Raw genomic sequence first — 23297 nt, 5'->3', positions numbered from 1 at the left:
AAGGCAAACAACTCCACAAAAACCTTGTTACTTCTCAAGATTCACATCAGGATGATGAATTGGCAGAATATGAAAGAGAGAAATCCAGTAACTTCAACAGCTTTAGGTGAGTTTCAGATGATTCCTGGGAGATGTGGGACTGTTATATCAGTTTTACATTCAGAACTCATCTTTGCCATGTCTGCTCTTCATACCAGAGAGAGATTAAAGTTTTTCCTGCGCCCTTTATAACCAGCATCAACAGCACATGGCCTGAACTCAACAGTTATTATTACAACTTTTATTTCTGATAGTGCATTTTTCTGAGTTTGTCCTGTCTCCCGCTTACTAAAGCAGATCAGAAAAAGTATTTTCTTTTTCACAGTTGCTTCATCCTAAGGTGAAAAGTTCAGAAAGATTCTGATGTCAGGAATACTGAAACTGAGTTGAAATGACAGGACATGATTTCATCATTTTCTATCAAAATGAAATGTTTAGACATCGCAGAAAATAAAAGCATCCATTTGCTGACTTAAATCAAATGTTTGTTTCAAGACAGATCAAAATTATTTGGGATGGAATAAGGCAGTTCAGCTGGTGAGAGAAAGCACATTATACTGTGGAAAACCATGTCATGAACTTGATCTTCACCAAACCCTCAAGGCAGAGATTTATTTTCCCATTATAAAATTCAGCCCTATGCAACCATATTCTATGCAAGCATTCAATCTAGACAAAATCCCATTTGCTGATGGGAAAGTATTTTCTTTGATATCATTCAACAAACTACACTGATTACATCTGCTTTTTCCTTCTATTTGGGTCCTCTGAATCCTGAGCGACCAGAACCCATGCGACAACCTCACCTGAATGTGATATTGTGCCAAGTGCGTTGTTATCCCTTCTAATACAGTCCAAAGCGAACAGAACAAAACAGCTACAAACCCTTCGCCCGATCAGCGATAACTTCCTACCATGTAGCTGTGGCTGCAGCAGTCTGGCTTTGCAACTCCAGAGCCGCTTGATAAACAGCAAGCAGGGCTACAGCATCACTGCTTCGCCCCTCACGCAAAGCCAGAAAGATGAGGCTCTGCAGAGGACAAGCACAAACGCCAGGCAATCGGGCCACAGCCAGAACTGGTTGTAAAGCTTTGGGAAATGGGAATTCAGAGCGACAGGCCACCCTGCAACATCTTGCACGGCCCCTGCACGTGGGGGACAGTCCCACGGCTCCGTGGTAAGTCCTAGGTTGTGCAAAGGATATCAGCAGTAATAACCCTCCTTCTGCCCCCAGGAGTTTGCTTGTAATACAGACAGAAGTTAGTATGCCTGCCCTCCTGTTTGCATCCTTATCTGAGATCCAAGTACAGGATCATAGAATCATAGAAACGTTAAGGTTGGAAAAGACCCTTAAGGTCATCGAGTCCAACTGTTAACCTATCACTGCCAAGCCCACCACTAAACCATGTCCCTAAGCACCACGTCTACCCTTCTTTTAAATACCTCCAGGGATGGGGACTCAACCACTGCCCTGGGCAGCCTGTTCCAATGCCTGACAGCCCTTTCAGGGAAGAAGTTTTTCCTAATATCCAACCTAAACTTCCCCTGGGCTCAGCCGTCCAGCCAGTTTTTAACCCAGCGCAGAGTGCCCTTATCCAAGCTGTGAGCAGCCAGCTTCTCCAGGAGAATGCTGTGGGAGTCAGTGTCAAAGGCCTTACTAAAGTCCAGGTAGACAACATCCACAGCCTTCCCCTCATCCACTAAGCGGGTCACCTTGTCATAGAAGGAGACCAGGTTGGTGAAGCAGGACATCCCTTTCATAAATCCATGCTGGCCCAACATGCTCTAGAAGGAAATAAGCTAAAGGTATTTTGTTAGAAAAGCACGTAATTTTGGATAACACACAGATCTGGAATGGAGTCTTCTGCAAAATATACAGTGTGGTATAAAAAAGGGCCAGAGAAACGGTATCCTGTTCCCAGTGTTGGCACCATTCACTGTGTGACTTCTGGCAAGTGGCTTCTGGACGGAGCTGAGAATATATAGGAATTTTTAGTTAACTGATCAAACAAAATGAATCTAAAGGTGTTTTCATTTCAGGGCAACCAAAATGCAGTTTTTCAATTAACTCATCAAATTGAAAACCCAGAGCATTGGAAAGTGTTGCTTTGGAGACTTTTAGGCTTTGTTGAGCCCTGAAAAAATGGCCATTTTGAAATGGAAATATCTTTTCAAAATGAAAGATTAAAAGACGCTGATTTTTCCTCTCTCCTCTCTTCATTCTTGATTTAAATAACCTTGAGAATTTGATACATATTAACAACTCAACAAAAAAAAGTCTTCCAGTCACTATTTTCCATGTGGGCAGTAGGAGTTTTATCATCTACTTCAATGATCAGAACTTCTTTACAGCACTTTGAAATTCTCATCTTAACTTTTCTGTGCCTCAGATTCCTCATTTGTGAAACAGAGCCTATAACATGCTTCCATTTTTTGGCATGGTTACTCTGTCATGGTGGACCAAATAATTTCAGACAATCATTTGTCAATAATAATATTGTTTTAATGGACTAAATTCTGTCCTGACTTATTCAACCAAGTTCAAGTAGATGCAGTTTGGCAGAAAACAAAGTGCAGAATATGGTCTAGCTATTTAAAGTTCTTTGAAGTCCCAGATGAAAGAACCGAGTAATAAACGTGGCCCCTGAAACTGAAAGAAGAATGAGGTATCCTCATTCTGCAAGGAAAATAAGCTTAAACTCATCATTAATCAACACAAAAAAAATTAGGAATAAAAGCTAAGCCACGAAGACATAATCAATCTGTTAGATGCTACCTGACAGATGCATTAAAAACCAGCAACAGTAAAGACACAAGGAAATGTAATCTTAATCTTTATATTTCAACAGGCATTTTGAGCAGACTTTTTCTTGCATTTTATATTCACTACTCTAATGCCCAGAGAACAGAAACTCTAATTACTGTTGCGTGCTGAAGGCTGGTCAGTAATTATATATCTTTATCTTCATGCCTGTGAATAAGGCTTGGTCTGAAACAGAGCAGGTAAACTGAAAACGCAGAGACACATTTTCAATTAAGAGCTCACTTTAAACTGGCAACTCATTTTAATGCTGCTGAAACCTGCCTCCCTACTGCGGAGGAGGGAACTCGAGTGCGATGTCTGCAGAAGCCCAGAATGTTTTGATCCCCAACTGGTGATTTCCTGCTTTGACAAAGGGCCTGTCATTAGCATCACTGTGCAAAGGTATGTATATGAATAACATTAAGCACGCAAGCCTTTATTGGTAGATTCATGTACTTACACTTAATGTTAGATATACAATTAAGCAGTACTACCCCTTTAACCTCTTTGCCAGGGTTGGAGCTGAGCATATTGTATACCACAAACCGTTGCAGATTTATATCAGCCAAAACCATTTCACAAATATCCCTTGAACATGCCAAATCATTCTGATAAACTATAACTCTGGAAAAAAAAACCTGATTTTTAAAATACCTTCCAAATGATATATTTGCTTTCAAATTATTTTTCCAGTTCTCTGAAAAAACTAAAATGTTAGTTAAAGAGTTAGTGAGTGAAGACTTAGTCCATTAACTTCCACAAAACAAGGCAAGGACCCCCAAAACTATATGTCTGTTTTTAAACCTAGATTCAGTCCATCAGTTTGCTGTATTTGGAGATAGAGCAGATTCAAAAGGTCTTCACAGAGGTAAAAAAGTCTGGATTAAGACAGGCGGAAAGACTTTTAATCAGAAAATACCAGCATGGTGGCTATTCAGATAAATAGAAACCCTGAATGGATTCTAAAAGGGAAACATAAAAAAATGCTGGACTTTTAAGTTGCTTGGATTTATCTTGTGTATGAGAAATTATCATGAAGTTTCTTAAAACAAGTCCAATGAGTGCAACCACTGCAAGTTTTTGACAAAAAAATTAAATTCTGTTTAGAGATGGCTCAAGGAAGATCATGCAAACCCATACCCAGCTCTATTCTTTAATTACCCTGCTCCAAGTTGTCACTCCCTTAGTGACATGAAGTTACTGAACTTATAGGTATGTCTCAAACTCCCAAGTTTCCCCTATGACAGTAAGAACCAAGTACCTACATTCATCTTTGCCTATAAAAGCAAGAAACGTCCACTAGGAAGAGTCTTTGTGAGCTAATGCGGCCCAGGGAGGCTTGCTTTGGAGCTAAACACTACCCTCAGCTGTTTGAATCCAAAATAAAATGAACTAATGTAACAGGGAGACAGCTTAGCATTCCAGTCAGCTTTAGGCTAAGGCAAATTTCACAAAGGCCGAGTCCTCAATATGGTGCAGTTCACAAAAGTTAATGGGATAACAGTGATTTCCAGCAGCTGGAAGGGTGGCCTGTAGTATTTGTAATCACTGGTTTTGTGACATGCTGGTTATGTTAAAAAAATTCAATTTTAACTTTTATTTGTAGCAATGTCTCTCGTTTCCTCTTCTCAAGTGACAACCACAGGTAAGTTTGTGAAAAGATAAAAGCTGCTGTAGACAAGCCAACTTTTCTGTCACTATACTGGAATACTTTCCACCATATTTCCCACTATAACCACTGCTGACTGTGTTCTTCCATTACCATTAATATGTGTTAACCGTTAACCAAGCTGACTAGGAATATACAGGACTTCTTACAAGCTTTTAGCAGTCTTATTGGTACAAGCTGAAAGCCTTCAAGAAGCAGCAATTTTCTTGAGGGTCCAGTCTGATCCTAAGATTTCAGTAATAAAAAGACACTCGAATGCATTCCTGCAAGCTCTCTCCTCACCACTGGCTAGGAAAGTACACACTGTGAGTCAAAACTAAGAGTCGCATATATTATCGCCTGCTATTTATCTTTCAAGGAAGTTTAGGCTATAGGGCTGCTGTACAGAGTAAATCCACTGGTCAAGTGTCTTATCCAGCAGTTCCCAGTCCATGATTGGTGGCCAGCGTTTCCTGTGAGACACCCTAGCAGCAACTGTGACCAAAGAAAATTCCAAATTTAAAGCTAATGTTGCTTGCAATACACTACTGGGTCAGTACCACGAAGAGACCCAAACTTTGAGTCATACAGCTCCTGTTCCAATGTGGCAAACCAACTTCAGAGGAATAACCTCCTTCTCTAGAACATCAGCTGACAGCATTCCTGAACCTACACAGCCCATATAGCTGAAAAATAAAACATAAAGGTAGAGGGAACTCCAAAAATACTTCGAAAGTGGGAAGTGACAGACAATTCCAAGTATTTGACGCAGGATGGAAAATGTGCGATTTTGTGTTTTATTGCTCTACTGAACCAATCTATACATAACAGGGATAATAAACCTTTGTCTTCCAGCAGCAGAACAGTTAGGAAGATGAAAGAACTTGTCACGTTAAAGAACACCCGTTTTGCAGGGCCTCTGCCTTTGTGCAATGGAGCAGTATGATCCTACCTTAATGACATCTTCGTCTGATGATCTGCACTCCACAGATTCCAGAAGATCAGTCACAGTCCCATCATCTTCCACAGAGATCACTTTGACAGGGACAGCCACTGTTTTCCCAGTGAGAATAGCTGTATTCAGGATCTCTGCTTCCTAAGAGACAAAAAAAAGCCCCTTTAGTTAATATATTTTACTATTTCATTAGTACCACCTAGATTCAGTTTTACTTTAATTTCTAATGGCTATGCCAAGAACTGTTCCAAGGGCAGCAGGCAGAAAAGACTAATTTCCTCCCTTCAATCCTGGAACCAAACTCCCAGTTCTGATTCAGGGCTGTTAAGACATTTGTCATGCCCTAATTGCTATTTCATGAATGTTCATCGAGTGTCAGAGCAACCTAACACCCGAGGAATGACCCTGCACCGCATAAACATGATAAACATAAACCTTGCATCTAGCAATAGTGAAATCTCCATCCTGAGGAGCTCACTAATGATCTTGCTGATTACATAAACTAATGTCTTATGTCTTGCAGTTTTATCCACAATACTGTTTTCTGAAAGGTTTTCTACAAATACTGAAATTATATGACACTTTTGAACAAATACTGTAAACATTTAGACCAAAGAAGTACTGTATAATTGTTAGGGAACAAGTTTGGACTGAGGATAGCCAGGAACCCATTTTGCCCCAAATGTCCTCGATGATCTTTTACAAGTCCCTGCAATGGGGGTGTCTTCTGCAATCCGTACACTTTCTAACTTCCAGCCCGCAGACAGCCTGCACGGGGATAATAGCTGCTACAAAAGTCACCTGGTAGCCCATGAAACCACCTGGCATGCAGGGCATGCTCTAGTACGGCCTCTGACCGTGCGTTAGTTTGGTTCGACACTCAGGCTGGCCATGTGTATGGAAACAACTCCAGTCTTAGAGGCAGGCTTTAGGCTGCTCTTTGGGATGCAATGTTGGCAGATTCAACTTAAGTCTCCCAATTCGCAGCCTATAAAATGGGCTAGTGGCACTGTCTGTTATGGCAGATGAGATCTGGTTCCCCCTGCTCTGCCTCCCAGGGAATTAGTTTAAGAGTACCACCATTCTGGTCTTGCGTAAATGACTATATGTACCACAGGACTGTAGGGAATCAGACCCTCGTCAGGTTTTCTAGGACTTACCCTGTCTCTTGTTGGGTAATGGTGGGCAAGCACGTGTTCACAACTCTTTCTTTACCGGTTAATGAGGCTCATGCATCCTCTCCCAAAAAGGAAGGACTCTGAGAAGCGCCTGGGCTCTTTAGACAAAACGAGCTCTGTAGTGACCTGTGTCACTGGTACGTCATCGTTGTGATGACTATTGCAAAATGCCTTCCTTCTGTTTGATTTACCACTTCTGATTTAAAAGCATTGATTTCTGACTATATGAAGAGCACGAGACTAAACAGCACTCTCAGTTACCTGGGCATCACATCAGTCTCGCACAGCAGATATTACTGACTGTGCCAAGATACAGCGAGAGCACAAACTGGTGCTGGAATTCTTCCGCTCCTAATTGCAAGATACTGCTCGTTCCTGGAAAGGCCTTTGAGCTTTTCAGAACCGTGCCTGCAAATCACGGACCATCCCGTAGAACAAGAGGCTCTTGATTTCAGCTGGCTCTTGTGAAATAAAGGCTTCCAAAGCCCCCCAAGTGCTAACTTCTCATTATCTAAACCGCTCACACTATGATCTCTAAGACTAACCTGATTTTACTTGTGGAAGACGACAAAGTGGGAGATTGAAACCAAGTTACCAGAAGATGATGACTCCCCCTACTGCCTCTTGGGCTAAAGAGGAGAAGCTGGGATTTCTCTCATCTAAAGGATATGGATCAAAAAGACCTTTTCCTACTACTTAAAGAAACAGAGACACTTTAGTGGGATTCAAAGCAATATTTAAAGAAAGAAAGAAAAAAAACCTCCTGGTCTTTTGATAGCTGCTTTGCTAAAGTTTCCCCATCCTCACCATGATCTTTAGAGGAGGGTGAAATAGGATTTCACAAAAAGAGAACTTAAGAAGAAAATCCTCTCCCTCCCTCAGCACAAAAGCTGTTCAGATATTTTGAAATTATAATTCATACAAAGGTGAGAATATCTGCCTGTACTGTAAGGCCATTCTGTCTTGAGTGCACATTTGTTCTCAGTAGAGAACATATTATTCAAGCAACTGGGATCTCAGAAAGATTTGCAATTAACTTTCCAGGTTCTTTTATTTTTTTCAGATCTGGGCTTTGCAGCAGTTATTTAGATACTTTTGCTACTCTGCTACAGGCTCCAGAGAGCTGCAAATGGGGGCAGCTTGACAGAACAAGTGCTGTTAAGCGTCCACAATAATTACAGAATCCAGGCATTAGATCCTGATTTTGCAAACACTTGGGCATGAATCTCATTTCGTTGGGACTATCTGAGGCCATACCACATGCCTAGCTACTTGCACCTTGTACCAAGCTGAAAAGACCTGCTCCCCCAAGCAGGAATGGCCTTATTTCTCCAGTGGATACATTACAGTATGACTCCTGCAATTATTTTATAAAGCAAAGGGAAGTTTAATAACCAAGCCTTTGAAACAGCGTGATTAATGAGGTCTGCTTACCAAAGGCAGATGTAATTTCCCCTGGCAAGAGCTAGTAATCGAGAATGATTCTTAAAAGCTTCAAGAATTTCTTCAGAGTTTCCGAATTTTCCAAGTGCCGGCTTTGGATATTCTGAACACAGTCTGCATCCTAATATATCTGGTACCTATCACTTTATGGAAACACATACAAAAACAGGCTACTTAGTGCTCAGCTATTTCACTGCCACTGCCCTGTTTTCCTTCTCAGCTACCTTCTAAAAGCCTGTGCATAACCTATCTAATCCACAGGGAATTTCTGCATGTCCAGAGTCTCAGTTGGCTTCAAAGCTCAGTAACATGGTCTCAGGTCCTGCCCCAGAGCTTTCTATCCGAGGCTACAGTCTGACGGATCTGTACTTAACCCAATTGTGTGAATGATCACAAGGACTTTAATGAGAGTACTTAAATGCAAGGAGATAAGCGTATTCATACCTGATTCTAAGGTGAGGAAGCAAATTTGTATGTTGTCTCCATCCAAAATCAAAGATCCCCGATTCAAATTTTTGTAGTTTTTGTCTGTATCCATGTTCCAGATCTATGTTCAGAACCAAAGTGTTTCCAGAACTGTGCGTCGTCCCCATCAGCACAATGTGCAGCATGTGACAGCATTGCTGATTCTTAGTCCTAAAAATCTCCAAAACAATCTTTGTCCCCTCTCTCTCCAAAAGAAATGAGGGAGGTGGGGGGCACGAAGTAACGCCTGGAGTTCATAGAAATGTCTGTGGTGATTTTCTGACTTTCTATCAGCAACTACTTGTTCACTCCCAGGAAAGCAAATCCACCCAATATCTCTCTGAAGTGAAAGAAGGGCAAAGCAAGCTGGCAATGGTCTGAAGCTGTGCTAGTCTACACTAGAATAACTGAGCTGTATATGCTGTCTGCAGAGTTTTCAGTACCTCTACATGTATGGACTTGGAGGACGATTTCTTTAGGCACCTGGTTTGCATCTCACCCTTGAACATAGAGGCATAATAACCACTTACACCAATTTACACAGCAGGGGCAGAGTAAAATGCTTCTTCAGTCATTTGTTTAATGGCTAGAAAAGGCTTAATGTTCCCCTGGTGAAAGCATATAAAAATGATTTCATTTTGAGGAAACAAACATGATACTTCTTTAGCTATACAGAAATTTATAGTTCAGAGTCTCAGCATGTAAAAGCTATAAATCTAAATGGTTACTAATTTAAAAGTGTTACTTTTAAATAGTGATAGCGTTACTTTTAATAAGTGATAAATGAATCTTCTGAAGAAATATTACGTTCTTTATCTGTAACTAACATAGATTATAGGAGATACGATGGCATTGCAAGATAGAAATCATTATGCTTTTGCAAAGCTATAGCCAAATATTCAAACTGCTAAAAGTTGATTCCCTGAGCAGCTATTAAAAAGATGCTGAAGTTTCTCTAACTATTACATAGCATATCTCTCTAATTCACATACACTGAACCCCCCCAAATAATAAAATGAAATAATAATAGCAAACAGAGAAAAATATTTTTCTCCATGTAACAGAAATGGAAGACCAGGTAATCTTTATTCTGAAATTGCTACCACATTAAAAAAATAGTAATACTTTTAAAGAAGATTCTGGAGCAAGCATTCTTTGCCTACTGAAGAGATTCATATTAAATAACTGAGCATATTAAGCCCTCCAGCAGAAACATATTCAGAAGATGTACACAGTAAGCATCTATTTAGGTAGAAATGCAGAAGCGAATACCTATTAGTTTTTTCAACTTTAATTGGTAGCTTGCCTGCAATTTAATTTCCCTTTGGATATCTTTTGCCTTATTAATTCCTGGGGTGAAAGAGAGGACTTTAACAATATCTTTATAAATCTTAAGGAATTTCTTTTTCTTCCCCTAGCTCTGTGTACACAATATCTCCTAATGTTTGTATTAATAACGACTCTTAAAAGAAATAAATATATGACTAACTCATGCTTAGCTTTGAGGCCCCACATCAGATTTATGTGACAAAGAAAAGTTTAGTAGTCACTGTCAGCATTCTTTTCCAAAAGCATTTTAGCATGATTCAACACATCATTTTAATGCCGAATCCCTGTTAGCCCTCACAAACCTGGTAACACTACAAGCAGCAGTGAGCAAGGTACCAGCTTGTTTTCAAAAAAGACCTGCAGACATGTTTCCTCAAAATAACTTGGACTGATCCGCAGCTCATACCCTTCAGGAGCAGTACTTGTCCTACTACAATACACATGGAAAAGAGTATTAAAAAGTCCCCACAACACTGTAATACGTGTTCTATAAGCACAGCAGATCTCCAGTTACATTTTTTATTATAGTAGTGGAATATATTTTTGCAGGCTAAATATCTCAACTTCTAAAATCAAGCATGTTCCTTTTTGTTTTCAGTAGGTATCTTGGCTTTTGGGTTACTACGTACAGACTGCAATAGGGAAGAGAATAAAATGATCATTGAAGTCTCCTGAAGTCCAGGGCATGCCACCAAATGAGAATGAATAGCTGCCTGAAAATCCGTCCCATTTGGCACTCATTAATAACCTCCATTTTCCTCTTTTTTCTTCTTTTTTATTAATCAGCCTGTAGAGCATTAATCCAGGGTACCACCTTGAATCTTTTCACTATTTATTTAAAAAAGGCCTAGATTTTCCTCCTCTTCAGCTAGCAGCCATCTTATTTATATCAGAGAATCCATGCTTCAGTCATGCACAACTAATTTCAAATCTTATTTAGCATCAAGTCTCAGAATTAAGAAGCTAAGTGACAGCTGTTTAATTAACTCCTTAAGCTGATTAGAAAGCATTACAGAAATCCCCCCAAGGAAGAGTTTATAACTGTCAAGAGAGCCTAAAGCCATGTTAATGCTTCTGTTTAAATTTAGTAAGCTTCTAAACCAATAAAGTCTAAATGCTTGACATCCTCATGGATGTGGTCAAATTCAGCTTTTTTCCTCATGTAACCACTGCAAGGATAGGAAACAAAAACAACAAGATAGAAGGGATTTGAAAAGTCAGAAAGCAGCAGCTGAACAATAAAGCAAATAGATGTGTCTCTCTCAAGGAGGTGCTGCGGGTTCGCACCATCTAACACTCGACTGTACTGGATTAGTACTCAACGCTGGAGTAAAGCTGAGCTTGCACCTTAAATGCAGAGTCATCTCCCAGCTTCTGGTTGCAAGCACAAAGGTTTGTTCATTGGTTCTTAAGACTTAAATCCACCTTTAATGATAAGATTACGGCAGCTGAAGTACAAGTTTTAGAAGCAGCTGGTGGGGCTAGATACATGGTGATGCGGAGGAACTGAAAATGCTCCAAAGCAAATTTCCTTGGTTGTAGTACATTATTACCAGCTCTGAGCTTGCAAACAGCTTGAGTTCAGTCCTGAAATATCATAGCTTGAAATAAATAAAATATAATTCTAATTTCTTTATTTGCCCTGTGGTTTCCAAGTCTTTCAATGCAGTAAAAAAGCTTGAAAAATTAGCTGCAATTCTTCTGTGTCCAAAGGAATAAAGGAACTGTGGCCAGAAATAACACCAAAGAATTTGTGAGGCCTTTAATATAAATAGAAGGGTTACAAGTACAAGTTGAAATACTGCAAGTATGAGAAATGATGGTGAAACCTGAATGCAAAAATGTGAAAAGACTAACATGAACTTCAAAGTTAACTGTTTGATTTAATGTGTGCACCTTTCATTGTGCAGAGTGAAATCTGAAGTCATTGGGAATGGGAGAGAGGAGGGTGATATAAAGGCAAATTAATCACATTTAATTTAAGCACTTGCTACTCAATCAGTTTCCTTTTTTCCTCGGTACAGACAAGAGAGCTCTACAATCAGATGTGCTGGCACAGGGTTAAAAAGGAACATAAACAGAAACCCAAATGCATGGTTCTCTGGATATATCTACCTGCTGACTCCTAGTCTCCCACACAGCTGCTAGAGAGGGAAAAATGGATTTTTTTTTTTTTTTTTTTTAATAGCAAAATGTGATTGCAAACCCATTGGTTAGAAACAAATGGGTGGCACAATCAATGCCTGAATATATTTTTCATTCTTTCTTTTTCAGTCTGTGATTCCTTGAAAAGTTTAGCCTGCCATGCAATGGGGGGTGACTCGCCGCCAGCCACGCTCTCACTCCTCCTCCACTGGGGCAGAATCAATGCTCATGGAGCGAGTGGATTTGGCAAGGATGAGCAGTGAAACAAAGCCACATATACATATGAAGTACAGCAATCACAACTTTTCAGTTAAAAACAGAGAAGAGCCAACGGCTGGATTGTGCTGTAAGGAAAAAAATCAACATGGGATAATCACAAAGACTGCCTGCCCCTCCTCATATCATACATGAGGCATTCAGGACAAATACCTATTTAATCTGAGAGTTAACTCTTGCAAAATCTTTTAGCTAGTTTATATTCTTACTAACAAACTTTCATCTCTGTATAGATAGAAACTATCACTGCTAAGTTTGAGGCGGGGAAAGAAAAGCTAAATATACAAGACAGTGCTGTGCGTAGTAAATAGGGAGAGAAGGCGCAAAATAACGGGTAGGTGTTACAAAGGGAAAGTGGGATCATTAATAAGATGATCAGCAGCGAGAGGTCTCTCATTACACAGCCTGTGATGTTCAGTAAAAAGCTCAAGAAGGAAAGAAATGCATCTTAGAAGCAAAATCCAGCTGCTACTGTATCTGCCTCGGTGAAGTGAAGTTGCCGTTCAGGCCAGTAAATTCCCTTGTCGCGCATTCGTATGTTGTTACGACTAGGCAATCCTGGCTTGCGGACCCTGCCAATTACTGCGGGATGCAACTCCACATCTTTAAGTGATGAAAAAGCCAGGAAATAAATAACCTCACTCTGAGCGAGAGAAAAATGCCTTTGCCTGTCGTGTCCCTTTTCCTTACCTTTGTCTGTCTCATGTATCTAGACTGGAATCACCTCAAAACAGGGAATTTTTTTTTTTTTTCAGTATTTGTGCAGCGTCCCGTCCACAGTTCAGATCTGAGGTCCAGCTGCTGAACCAACTAACAATAGGTAACAGTTTTCTTTAAGGTGAAACACGGCAAGCACACAACAAATGCAAGAACAAAGTAGGGGTGACAAGACATTGCCTCTGTTTCCGATGCTGTTATTTACAGCCCTGCTGTACACAAGATTTTAATTTTTTTAACAGTGACTTTACAGAGCAGAAGTGTGTCATTTTAAGCCTGTATTTTCTGCTAAGGATTTCTGGGAGCAGGCAGCCCACAGGCAAACTATCTAGAGATGGTAATGAACTATTTAGCAAAGGGACAGTTTGTAATGTTACCAGTAAGCTATGCAAGCCATACTGGATCTCCTTTACAGTCAGATAGCTGAGGAGTCAAATCCTCCCGTGGGAGTTCAGTTTTTTCCTAGCTATAGAGTAAATGCAAATTTTAATTTGTCTCAGGTTTAAAATGACAAAGTCCCTTTAATGCTTTGATGTCTAACATTCAGAAATTGTGTTAGCTTACTTTTGGCAAGTCCTCCTTTGGTGTTTTGGTGGTTTGCAGTGCTAAGTAGGCTAGCATGATCCCAGGAATCTGTCATGTACGTTGCCTGTTTATCAAAGTCAGAGAGCTATGAAGTCTGTGAATTGTCAGGCTGCGGTTCTTCAGAGAAATTGCTAATTAATTCACAGGCTCCAAACTGTAACTCCATGAAGCTGTGTGTGCATACTTGATTTTGGTCTCTAGACAGACTGCTTTAGCTGATAATCAACAAGGTTTGCTCTTAAAAGCAAACAAACAAACCAACTTGGGGAGGATTTCTTCTTTGCTTTTCCTAAGCAGGCTGCCAGCACTTCAGACATCATTGCAGGAGGGAAAGGCATGTCTGATTGTCAAAGGAAGACCTTTCAGAAAAGCGGAGCTGGGAGATCTGGCCTCAGGTACACGAATACACTGTGTCTGATGCTGCTGAATTGCTGAGACTGGGGAGACTGGTAGGGACATGTCATGCAAAATTAGCTAAACCCAATCAAAATTTCACACATGGGGTCAGTATCTCAGCCCCCGGATTGATGTGCCAGCGTGAAGGCTCTTTTGATTCTCAGGCCTGCAGTTAGGAAGCCTAATGCAGAGGTTTGGCGCCTGCAGGGGTTTTGGAGCTCTGTAAGGGGTGGACGATGGGATGTGATGTAGGGATTTCCAGCAACAAAATGAAAGCTCTAGGATATCATTTCAAAGAAAAGATGCCAATGAGACTCTAGCAATGCAATTTAGCAGAGTAAATATTTGGTGCGATGTGTAGCAGAGCCAGAATGACTGGGGTCAAACTGACTGAAACAGCTTCGCTTTCATGGAGGGAAGCATTAAAAATCCCAAAACAAATCACTGGCTTTGTTTAATATGCTGGGGTTTTTCCTTCTCTTTCTTCTACAGCTTGCTGCTGTCATTCCCAGGCCGTATTGTGAGCTGCACATGAATCCTTCCCATCTTCCACACTGTGCTAAACCCCGTGCACTCGGTGGCCTAAAGGGAATACTAAGGGCCACAGCCGGGGAACACTTTCCCCATCTGCCATACAGATCCTTGGGGCCTGGCCAGCAAGGAGCAGATTAGAGCAGCCCTTGGGATGCAGAAATATCCAGCAGACAAATGTGACAGGTTCTTTTCTGTCATTCCCTGCTTTCCAGAGCCAGACAGCGATGAAATCTGCATTCTTCCCTGCCTGCAGCCTCTGCTCCTCTCCCCCTCCTGCGGCCACTGCTGCCCCCGGGTGAGTGACGGGGCAGGGCTCTGTGCCACCAGGGACTCCCTCCTGCCCCGGTCCTCACTGTCTGCTCCGGCCACAGCCACACTTCTGCACTGTCACAGCCAGCAAATGACAAGCTGAAAGAGAGCTGAGGCTGGGAAGGGCGGGAGACGGGGAGCGGGAAGGGATCTGAGGCAGAGAACAGGGGAAGGGACAGGAAAGGAGGGAGACTCTTACAGTTTCTCCAGGGAAGGCTAGCTGTTGACTAAAGAAAATACAGGAAAAGCACTGTCCCACTTCACTTTGTTAAAGGATAAAGGACTTTGCAAATTTCTGTATAATACAAAACATGTAGCAAATGTTGCAATGGATGCTGGGCACAGCTGGTAATTGAAGCTGCTGTTTTAGCAGTGAGACCTCCCTGCTCCCCTACGCTGCTCTCACACTCCATTTTCTGTTCTCTCCCTCCCACATAATCACATGTGGGATGAAGCCTGTTTCTGCACTGACCGGAACTATTGATACTATAGATTAGCAATGCATAAACGAGTCAATGATCACAGTAGATACATCAACTTTCTCAGAAAAATATTTCTAAGTGCTTATCACAGAGGTATAAATGATGTGTCTTTACGCTACTGGGGAACAAGGTTTCTGTAAAAGGCTTCCCCAGGCTCAGGCCGTGTGGGAATCAGGTCCCATCAGAGTCCTCTGAGATACGCAGAACAGATGGAACAAAAGGAGATTCGATGTTTTATTTTCTGAATAAGTTTAGATTTTTCTACTGTTTTACCAACAAATTCACACCTGAAAACAACTTCAGTATCATCTTGTAATGTGTGATGATACATCTGCTGAGGTCTGTCTGTCAGTGCTTCATGCAGAGTTTTGTTCGTACTTTGAAGCCCTGCTGTGAAACATTCAATTATTCTCCCGTACCGAACTCTTGCCATGAGTTTGCCTTGGCGAGTCACGTTTCCCTTGCCAGCCACATGTTTACCCTGACCCATCTGAAGCCCAGTTGACGTGGGCAGCGGCGCGGATGCAGCCTTCCTTATTACAGATCTCCACAGAGGACTCGCCTCCGCTGCCGGCTTGCCAAGCGCTGCCTTAAGCTCCAGCACCTCCTTAGCCTTTTGAACTTGAGGATCTCCATAACCCAGGCACACAATGCAAAGGCCTCATTTTCACCTCAAAGTCCGTGATGTTTTTGCCCCATCCTACCTAGCTGCTCTATTAGCTCCTACAATTTTCCCAGCTTTTAATGTCTACCCGTCAGCTCTTTCACCAGCACATCCATGCTTTTTCCCATGACACCTGCAGAGCTAGTTACTTCACAACCCTCTTTAAAATTCCGCTCCGCCATAGTGACTAGGGATGTTGCAAGTCTCGAACAGACATGTTTGCTCCTCTCCTTCCATCTCTCACAACTTTGGTTTAGCCCTGTGAGGTCAAGCAAGACCTGTCAGCAAAACAGGTGCATCAAGGTGCACATACGGTGTTTATAAATATATAGAGAGGTTCAGTTCCCCCCATGACTACAAAGTACTTCTCAGAGAGGAAAGCCATTTAGCATTTTCTACAATAACAACAATCCTAACACATTTATCAACTCTGACCTGATCTTCACGTAATTTTAAAAGTTCTACTATCACCCTTGCAGTTTTCCAGAGGCGAAAGCTGAGAAGCAGTAAGGTTAGGAGAGCTGCCCAAGCCTCCACACGGAGCCACTGGCAAAGCCAGGAGCAACCCCTGGAGCTCTGCCATCCCATTTCCCCTGCTGCACATGGAAAATCCTGGTGGGAAGACAAGGAGAAAATGATGCAGTGACAATGAGAAAAAAGCAGATTTGCAAGGATGAAATCTGCGCCAGTGAGGCAACTAACATAAGCTCCCATGGCAGAGCCAGAGAGCAAGGACTGAACTAGTTTTTCACATTTCTAAAGAGAAGAAAGAGGTTTGTAAGGAACAAGAGAACTCATGTTCTCCTGCTCACTGTACAGAGGAGAAGTGAAGTTGCCTGTTCCAAAGTTTCCTTATATATTGGCCTCGTACTTTTCGTAGCACATTCATATTTAGGAATGTCAAGCAATAAGCAGCCTGAGCTAAATTGGGACCATCACAGGGGCCCTGGAAACCTGCCTCAAAACCAAAAATTCATTCATGAGCAGACTAACGGCAGAGCAGCAGGGAAGCCTGCAGCTAACGAGCTCTGCTGGGTTAGTAATTAGCTCTTCATTTGAACTTTTAGCAGAAACACAAAAATAAACAAAAGGGACATTCAGAAAAAATATGATGTTCCAGCTCCCATATGGCAAATGGGGCCAAAGTCTGCTCTGAGACATGTGACCATGACCTTCGTGAGGACACCATGATGCCCAGGGCAGAATTTGGGCCACAGTATGTCCTTAGAAAAAAATCCATGACAGTGACTGAATAAGGGCGCTGGTCCCTACCTGTCATGGCTGCAGAGGTTGTACCCTCATGCCATCGTGGGTAAACTCATCTATTTGCTGTGTCGCACCGTGTGTTGAGAGAGGCATTAACACTGTATTTCTAGGAACAAAAGTGGACAATTGCCATTTATCCACACTTAGCTTTGGTTATAACACTGCCATCTCTACAGCTGCAGAGCCCAAAATTTCATCTCTCTGCATTTGGTCTTGGTAAGGAAATTTGGATTAAATTTTGTTTTTTCACATGACACAGCAACCAAAATTTTATTTCCAAAAAACTCTGTAGTTACAAGTCCTATGCCCATAAAGATATTTTCGTGCCTGGATTTTAGTGGCACTACTGTTTTAGAACTTCTTCTGTGTGATTAGCCTGTGACAACAACTACTGCCAGATCCTGGGCAGATATAAATGGGTGCAACTTTGCTGATCTTGCAGATACGACAAGAAACGAACCCATACATTTATCTCCCCAGCCGTACATAAAGTCTATAGTACAGGCCAGTATAACAACCTGAATGAAGACAGAGTATTTTTAGGTCTGATGAAGTAGGCAGAGAAAGAAAGTAGTGAGCCCGCAAGCTCTGCTTTGATCATTTAGCCTTTGCAGATTTGTGACAAATTGTTTTTTCTGCATGAATCTGAACCGATACAGATTTACATGAGTAGTTAAAAAGTAATACCAGTTGGGAAATAAAATCCCTAACAGCACCACAGAAAAGCAATAAACTTAAGAAGCAGTTAGACAGACAGAAGAATGATCAGAAATGCTCCACAATAGAAAAAAATTAATAACAGAGGAAAAGAGCGGTTGGACACTTGTAAAGCTGGTTGTGGCAGGCTGAAAGCAGGGAATCCAGAAAGCCATTAGAAAAAAGACATGAAGAGTCTTGTAATAACATCCCGGGGAACACACATGCTGCAGATTCAATGTCTTTAAGACTACATTGTACATTCTGCAACAATTGTTTAATGTCTAATCCTCCTGGAATGGTTGGTAGACAACTTATGTTCGTGTTGGTCCAACGTCCTCAAGGAAATAAATCTGGACTTAACATCAAATTACAAATTTTGTACCCAGGACATTTGATGTATTTTTCTAATCTGATGTATGCAGAGATCTGTATCCGATAATTCTCCTGATGTCAGTGAAAGAGTAACAGCTTCCTTTTCTTCCTTCAGCTTCTTCTCATTTTAAATATGAGAAAAAAATCATATGAATAAAGCACCATATAAAGAACTAGTCACTCTGTAACGATAATGAAGATGTGAACCTGAAGAGTTCTAGGCTGCAACACTCACACTGATAATAAATGCCGTTATTTGTAGTGTTAGGTGACTACACAGGAGGCTGTTTCCAAGATCAGACATCTAGGAAGGAGTAGGACTCGTCCTGTGTCTGATGACTTCAACAGCAAAATTCTCACTCATTTTAAGGAGCGTAAACCTGATGACCAACAGACCATCTATCTTACTGTGATATGATAACCCATAACCGTAACCAAACACAACTACAAGTATCTCAAGGTCCTAGCCTTTTTTTGCAAACTTTGAAAATTAAGAGAGACATGCTTGAGGAATGAGTTTTTTCCAGATAACTTGTTCAGAGGTAAGTTTACAGTTAGGAAGGACGGGAAAGGTATGGAGCCTTTTATTGATAGTTTATAAAGCGCTTGATCTGATAAATAACTGCCTTCAGATGCCAACATCGAGCCTGGTGTGACCATCTATCACCTTGTTGCCAGCTATACAGACTGCCTCTAGACATTTGCTCCTGCAGGAGCCAAGTTGATAAACGGTTGCAGTAGGCTCAGACCTGGTTTGTGGCAAGCCTATTTATTGGGTTAAAAAAGAAGAAGAAAATCTTTAGATGACAGCAATAAAAGCTTGGTTCTTCTTCAAGGTACCGTCAGACACATGGGACTGAAATAATCTGACTTTTGCTTTTATTTGCTTAGGTTTTCCTGTTTGTTCAAAATTTACTACAAGCTAGGGGCCCTGCAGCCAAAAGCTGCGCAAAGCTCCTGACCTACCTTGATAAAATGACAGTTTTGCTCAACAAAAGCCTGTTTTCAAGAATCAGAGTTAGTGTGATGGCTTGCACTGACTTCAGTGAGATCTGGTTTGAGCTGAGTTGGTAACTTATCAGTGGTTAGATAGTAATCACAATCTCCCCATCGTTCAATGCTTCTTTTATGCCTTTCTGCTTTCTACATTGGGAATTTCTCCCAATGTCCCCAGCATTTCAACTCCCTCTTCATAAAAAGCAAATCATCCTTTCTGCTTTCACTCTCTAACCTCCTTTAATTATTCGCTGTTCATGTCTAGGACAACTGAGAAGGGCCCCAAAAGGTGATGCAAGAAAAAAAAGATGACCGAGAGAGGCTACAAGAGAGATCCATGGGATGATCAGTGGGCTGGTGAAAGGGAACCAAGACCAGAGATTCATAGTCTCGCATCACAAAAGAAAAGGGGAAAATTATCAGATGGCAGGGGTCAAAACAAAGAGAAGACGATGTTTTTCCACATAACGTAGCTGAATCATGAAATTCATTGCCACAGAAAACAGGAATGTTTGCATGGATTGATGTCCATTGCAATTTAAAAAGCAATTAAATACATTAATGGAAGAAAGAACTTGATCGCACTTCTAGATCACAAAGATGCTGAGTTACATACCCTTGAAAGCAGTTTTCTTTGCTCTCAGATCATTCCCATGGCATCTGCTATCAGCCACTGCTGGACACAGGGAGATGGATCAGAAAAATCTTTGGCCTTAGCCAGTGTGATTCTCTAGAAAGAAACAGTACTCTATTTACTGTAACTGTAGTTTAAAAGCAGAATTAAAACTTCCCATAGAGTTGTTCATCTATTGTCCTGCTTTCAGGGACTCATTTTATAGATAGACTTGAAGAATTGTATTGGTTAATGGAATGGATTTTGGCATTAGTGGAAAAATATAAGCCCTCAATATCAAATATTAAATTATTCCTGATTAATTCTTTTATGGGCTTGAACTTGCAACTGATTTAATACTCCTGGATAATTACTTCTATTATAACTGTGTCTTTGATTTTTAATTAACTGTACAAAGTTTCTCATTCAAATCTAATATTACCTTTGTTAACACTGTCAACTCTCTGTTTAGAGATTCTGTTCACATTAAACTCTGATGCTCAGACCTTAAAGTCTGCTTTTCCACAACTGTGTGAACAGATTCCATATGAGATTTATTTATTCTACATAATCATCTACAAAAATACTGTCTTCAGTATCCTGAACACTGCTGTCTGCCAAGTAACCCCGTTCTCTCAGTACCACCGCTCTCACATCACCTCACCTAACTCACATGACTCCTCTCATACTAATTTGGTTGGTCATTTCCATAATTAGACTCCTGATTTTCAGCTACTTCACTGAAACTACTGACATGGCTTAAGTTAGGACATGCACAGAGCTTCATCTTTTATTGGGGGCAAGAACTTCATCCTTCTTCTTGACTTAATAAAAATCTGGAATACCTATCTCTACAATACTTTATGATTATGCTGAGATAACGAATGATACTGATTCAAGGATATGTGTATGATGACTTTTATCTGCCCAGAGAGAAGCCTCTCCTGCAAGAAGCTTTACGATAAAGAATACCAATAAGCTATTGACTCTGTCTCTTTGGGAGCAGATGAGTTTTTGACCAGGCTGTGTCCTGGCCGCAGCAGCATCACACATTTGTTGCAAGACTACTGGACAAGCCAAAGCACAACATTTTCAAACTTGTCTGCCATTACTCACCTAAATCTGTATTTACAGACCTAATTAAATTACTTTACTCCATTAAAATTCAATACAAGTGAGCTGCCTGGGAATTGTGTGCTGAGCATTTTCAGTGATCAGGCTCCTTATAATTCAGAGCCTGGATATGAATTTAGGTGTCATACTTGCACATTAGAATTTGATCCTTGCTTTGAAAATGTCAGTTTTTCTACTTTAACTTCCCTGTGTTTAGATCCACATTTGCCTATGGAGAGAGGATACTAACAGTACTTACAAATTCCCTTGAAATCATTGTTTGGATAAAGGGTGAGACATAATATGTAAAATGCAAAGTGCCAGCATCACTTTACAAACTATCACACTGTGACAAATAGATGGAATTTTGCATTTTTAAAACCCAGGCCCTTTTTATGTTTTAGGGATTCCTTGAAGTCTCCTTTATTTTGTTCATTTTCCTCCTCCAGCCGTCAGTCAGCCTGACTGTAGCAGCTCTGCCACCCACCACTGTTATTTCTAGAGCAGCTTGCAGGGTGACCCAGAGCTCTTCTTTTACCTTGGGGGTCAAGCACACCCCGCAGTGCTCCCAGTCACAACAGGCCAGTAACAAGGATCCAAACTGAGTCTTGAATGATCATCTTCCCTTTGACAACTTGTTTCACCACTGCAGCACAACCAGAGTGGCTTCACATGAGAGGCACGTGTCACTCTCCAGCACAGATGGGTCTGATACCACCCAACACAGGCTGCCATCCTTCCAGCCAGAAGCTAAACAGCCCCTGCAGAATCCCTAAAGCTGTCTTTCAAGGGTTTTCTATTTTTAGCGCGTGTACATACCTGTTTTGACTCCACAAGTTACAAAATCTCCTATAAATTAGTGTGTAGCTTAGTGGAAAAGGTTGGTAAAGCTACCTATAATCAAATTAAATGTTTTTTTCAGTACCTGATATTTTTACAGAGGTTAGTCTTAGAGTATTGGGGACACTCCTGTTTGACCTGCCAGCTAAATGCCAACTGCACAGAGCAAAAGCACCCAATTGGCACCTCACCTTTTGCATTCATTATATTCAGCTCTACTTAAGCTGGAAGGTTTTCCATACTAGTTGTTAGGCTTTTCAGAGGACTAAGATTATACTGAAGGTTTTTTGCCTGAATTACACTAGATGGTATAGGTTTTGATTTTAGGAAGGATGAATTCACATTTTTGTAATCGATGTCACGTGCTGGGATTTTCCAGTCTATTTTGCTGTTTACGACACCACCTCTCACAGATGAGATTCAGAACAAGTTTAAGGAATAGGGCAGCAATTATCAAGCATGTAACCAAAGGAAGCAGAGGTGACCTAGACACCGATTCCTACTTCAGCCACATATGCCCCGAAAGGCCTGAAGAACAGTCATGAAGTCTAACTAAGCTGCTCGATTCCCTGTGTTTAGCAAAAGGATCATAATTCTCCAGCCTTGCAGGGTATTAGGTAACTGTAATGCAGTTCACTAACTACTGTGATGAGGCACATCTAAAAAAAATATATATGAAAAACTAAGTATGTGGGTGCTAATGATAGTCAATTCTCACAAATGCTAAAGAATTTCTGAGGACGCATAAAGATCTGGCAGAATTTCTAGAGATTTTGAAGCTTTCAACTATTTTTCCATTAGGATTCCCAAGGGAGTTCAACTGAGAATCAAAAGCTTTGCAGAAAAACATTTAAAAAAAAAAAAAAAAGAAAACACAAGACTGATGTGCTGCTGCTCTGCCTCCACTGGTTGGCACCTCAATGAACCAAGAGCAGGAACACCAGGTCTCAAGCTGTGCCCTGATTCTGCCCAGTCACTGAGCTGCCCCTGCACCTCCTGCGTTGCAGAGAAAAGGATGCTACAACATATTCCATGGTTAACAAAACCAAGAAAATAGAGCCTAAGAAAATAATTATGTTGTGCTTGAGGAAATATGGAAATAAGCATGAGCTGCTGCATTTAACAGACTTTTTGAAATGAAATTATTTGTATTCAAATATGTGCAAAACCAATGATCATTTTTGGTTTTGATCAGCTCAGCCTGTTCTTTGGGGAAATTAATTTGATGCTCTGGGTGTAAACATTCTTTCAAAACGCTTACCGTAAAGCAATGTTTTCCTCCTGCTCTCCTCAGCACCAGAGCAATTTTCAAAGCATTCCCATTGATAGCACAAACAAAACAGACCGACCACTTCATCAGGAGGACCAGAAATTGCAATCAGAGAAGTAATACTTAAAATACAATTTAATCTATATTCACATCATCACCT

At 41.0% G+C, this 23297-nt stretch overlaps 1 protein-coding gene across 1 annotated transcript in view; it reads right to left on the bottom strand.

Annotated features, from left to right (window-relative positions):
- Positions 1 to 23297, bottom strand: part of TMEM132D (transmembrane protein 132D) — a gene marked incomplete at both ends in the record, with an annotated part of 261079 nt that overhangs the window by 35957 nt on the left and 201825 nt on the right. Inside the window, one exon of the mRNA XM_082325472.1 lies at positions 5443 to 5586. Coding sequence (XP_082181598.1) covers positions 5443 to 5586 — 144 coding nt within the window. The remainder of the gene's footprint in view (positions 1 to 5442; positions 5587 to 23297) is intronic.

The sequence above is a fragment of the Platalea leucorodia genome (genome assembly GCF_965183815.1).
Source record: "Platalea leucorodia genome assembly, chromosome: 12".
NCBI lineage: Eukaryota > Metazoa > Chordata > Aves > Pelecaniformes > Threskiornithidae > Platalea > Platalea leucorodia.
This window is presented reverse-complemented; position numbering and strand designations above follow the sequence as displayed.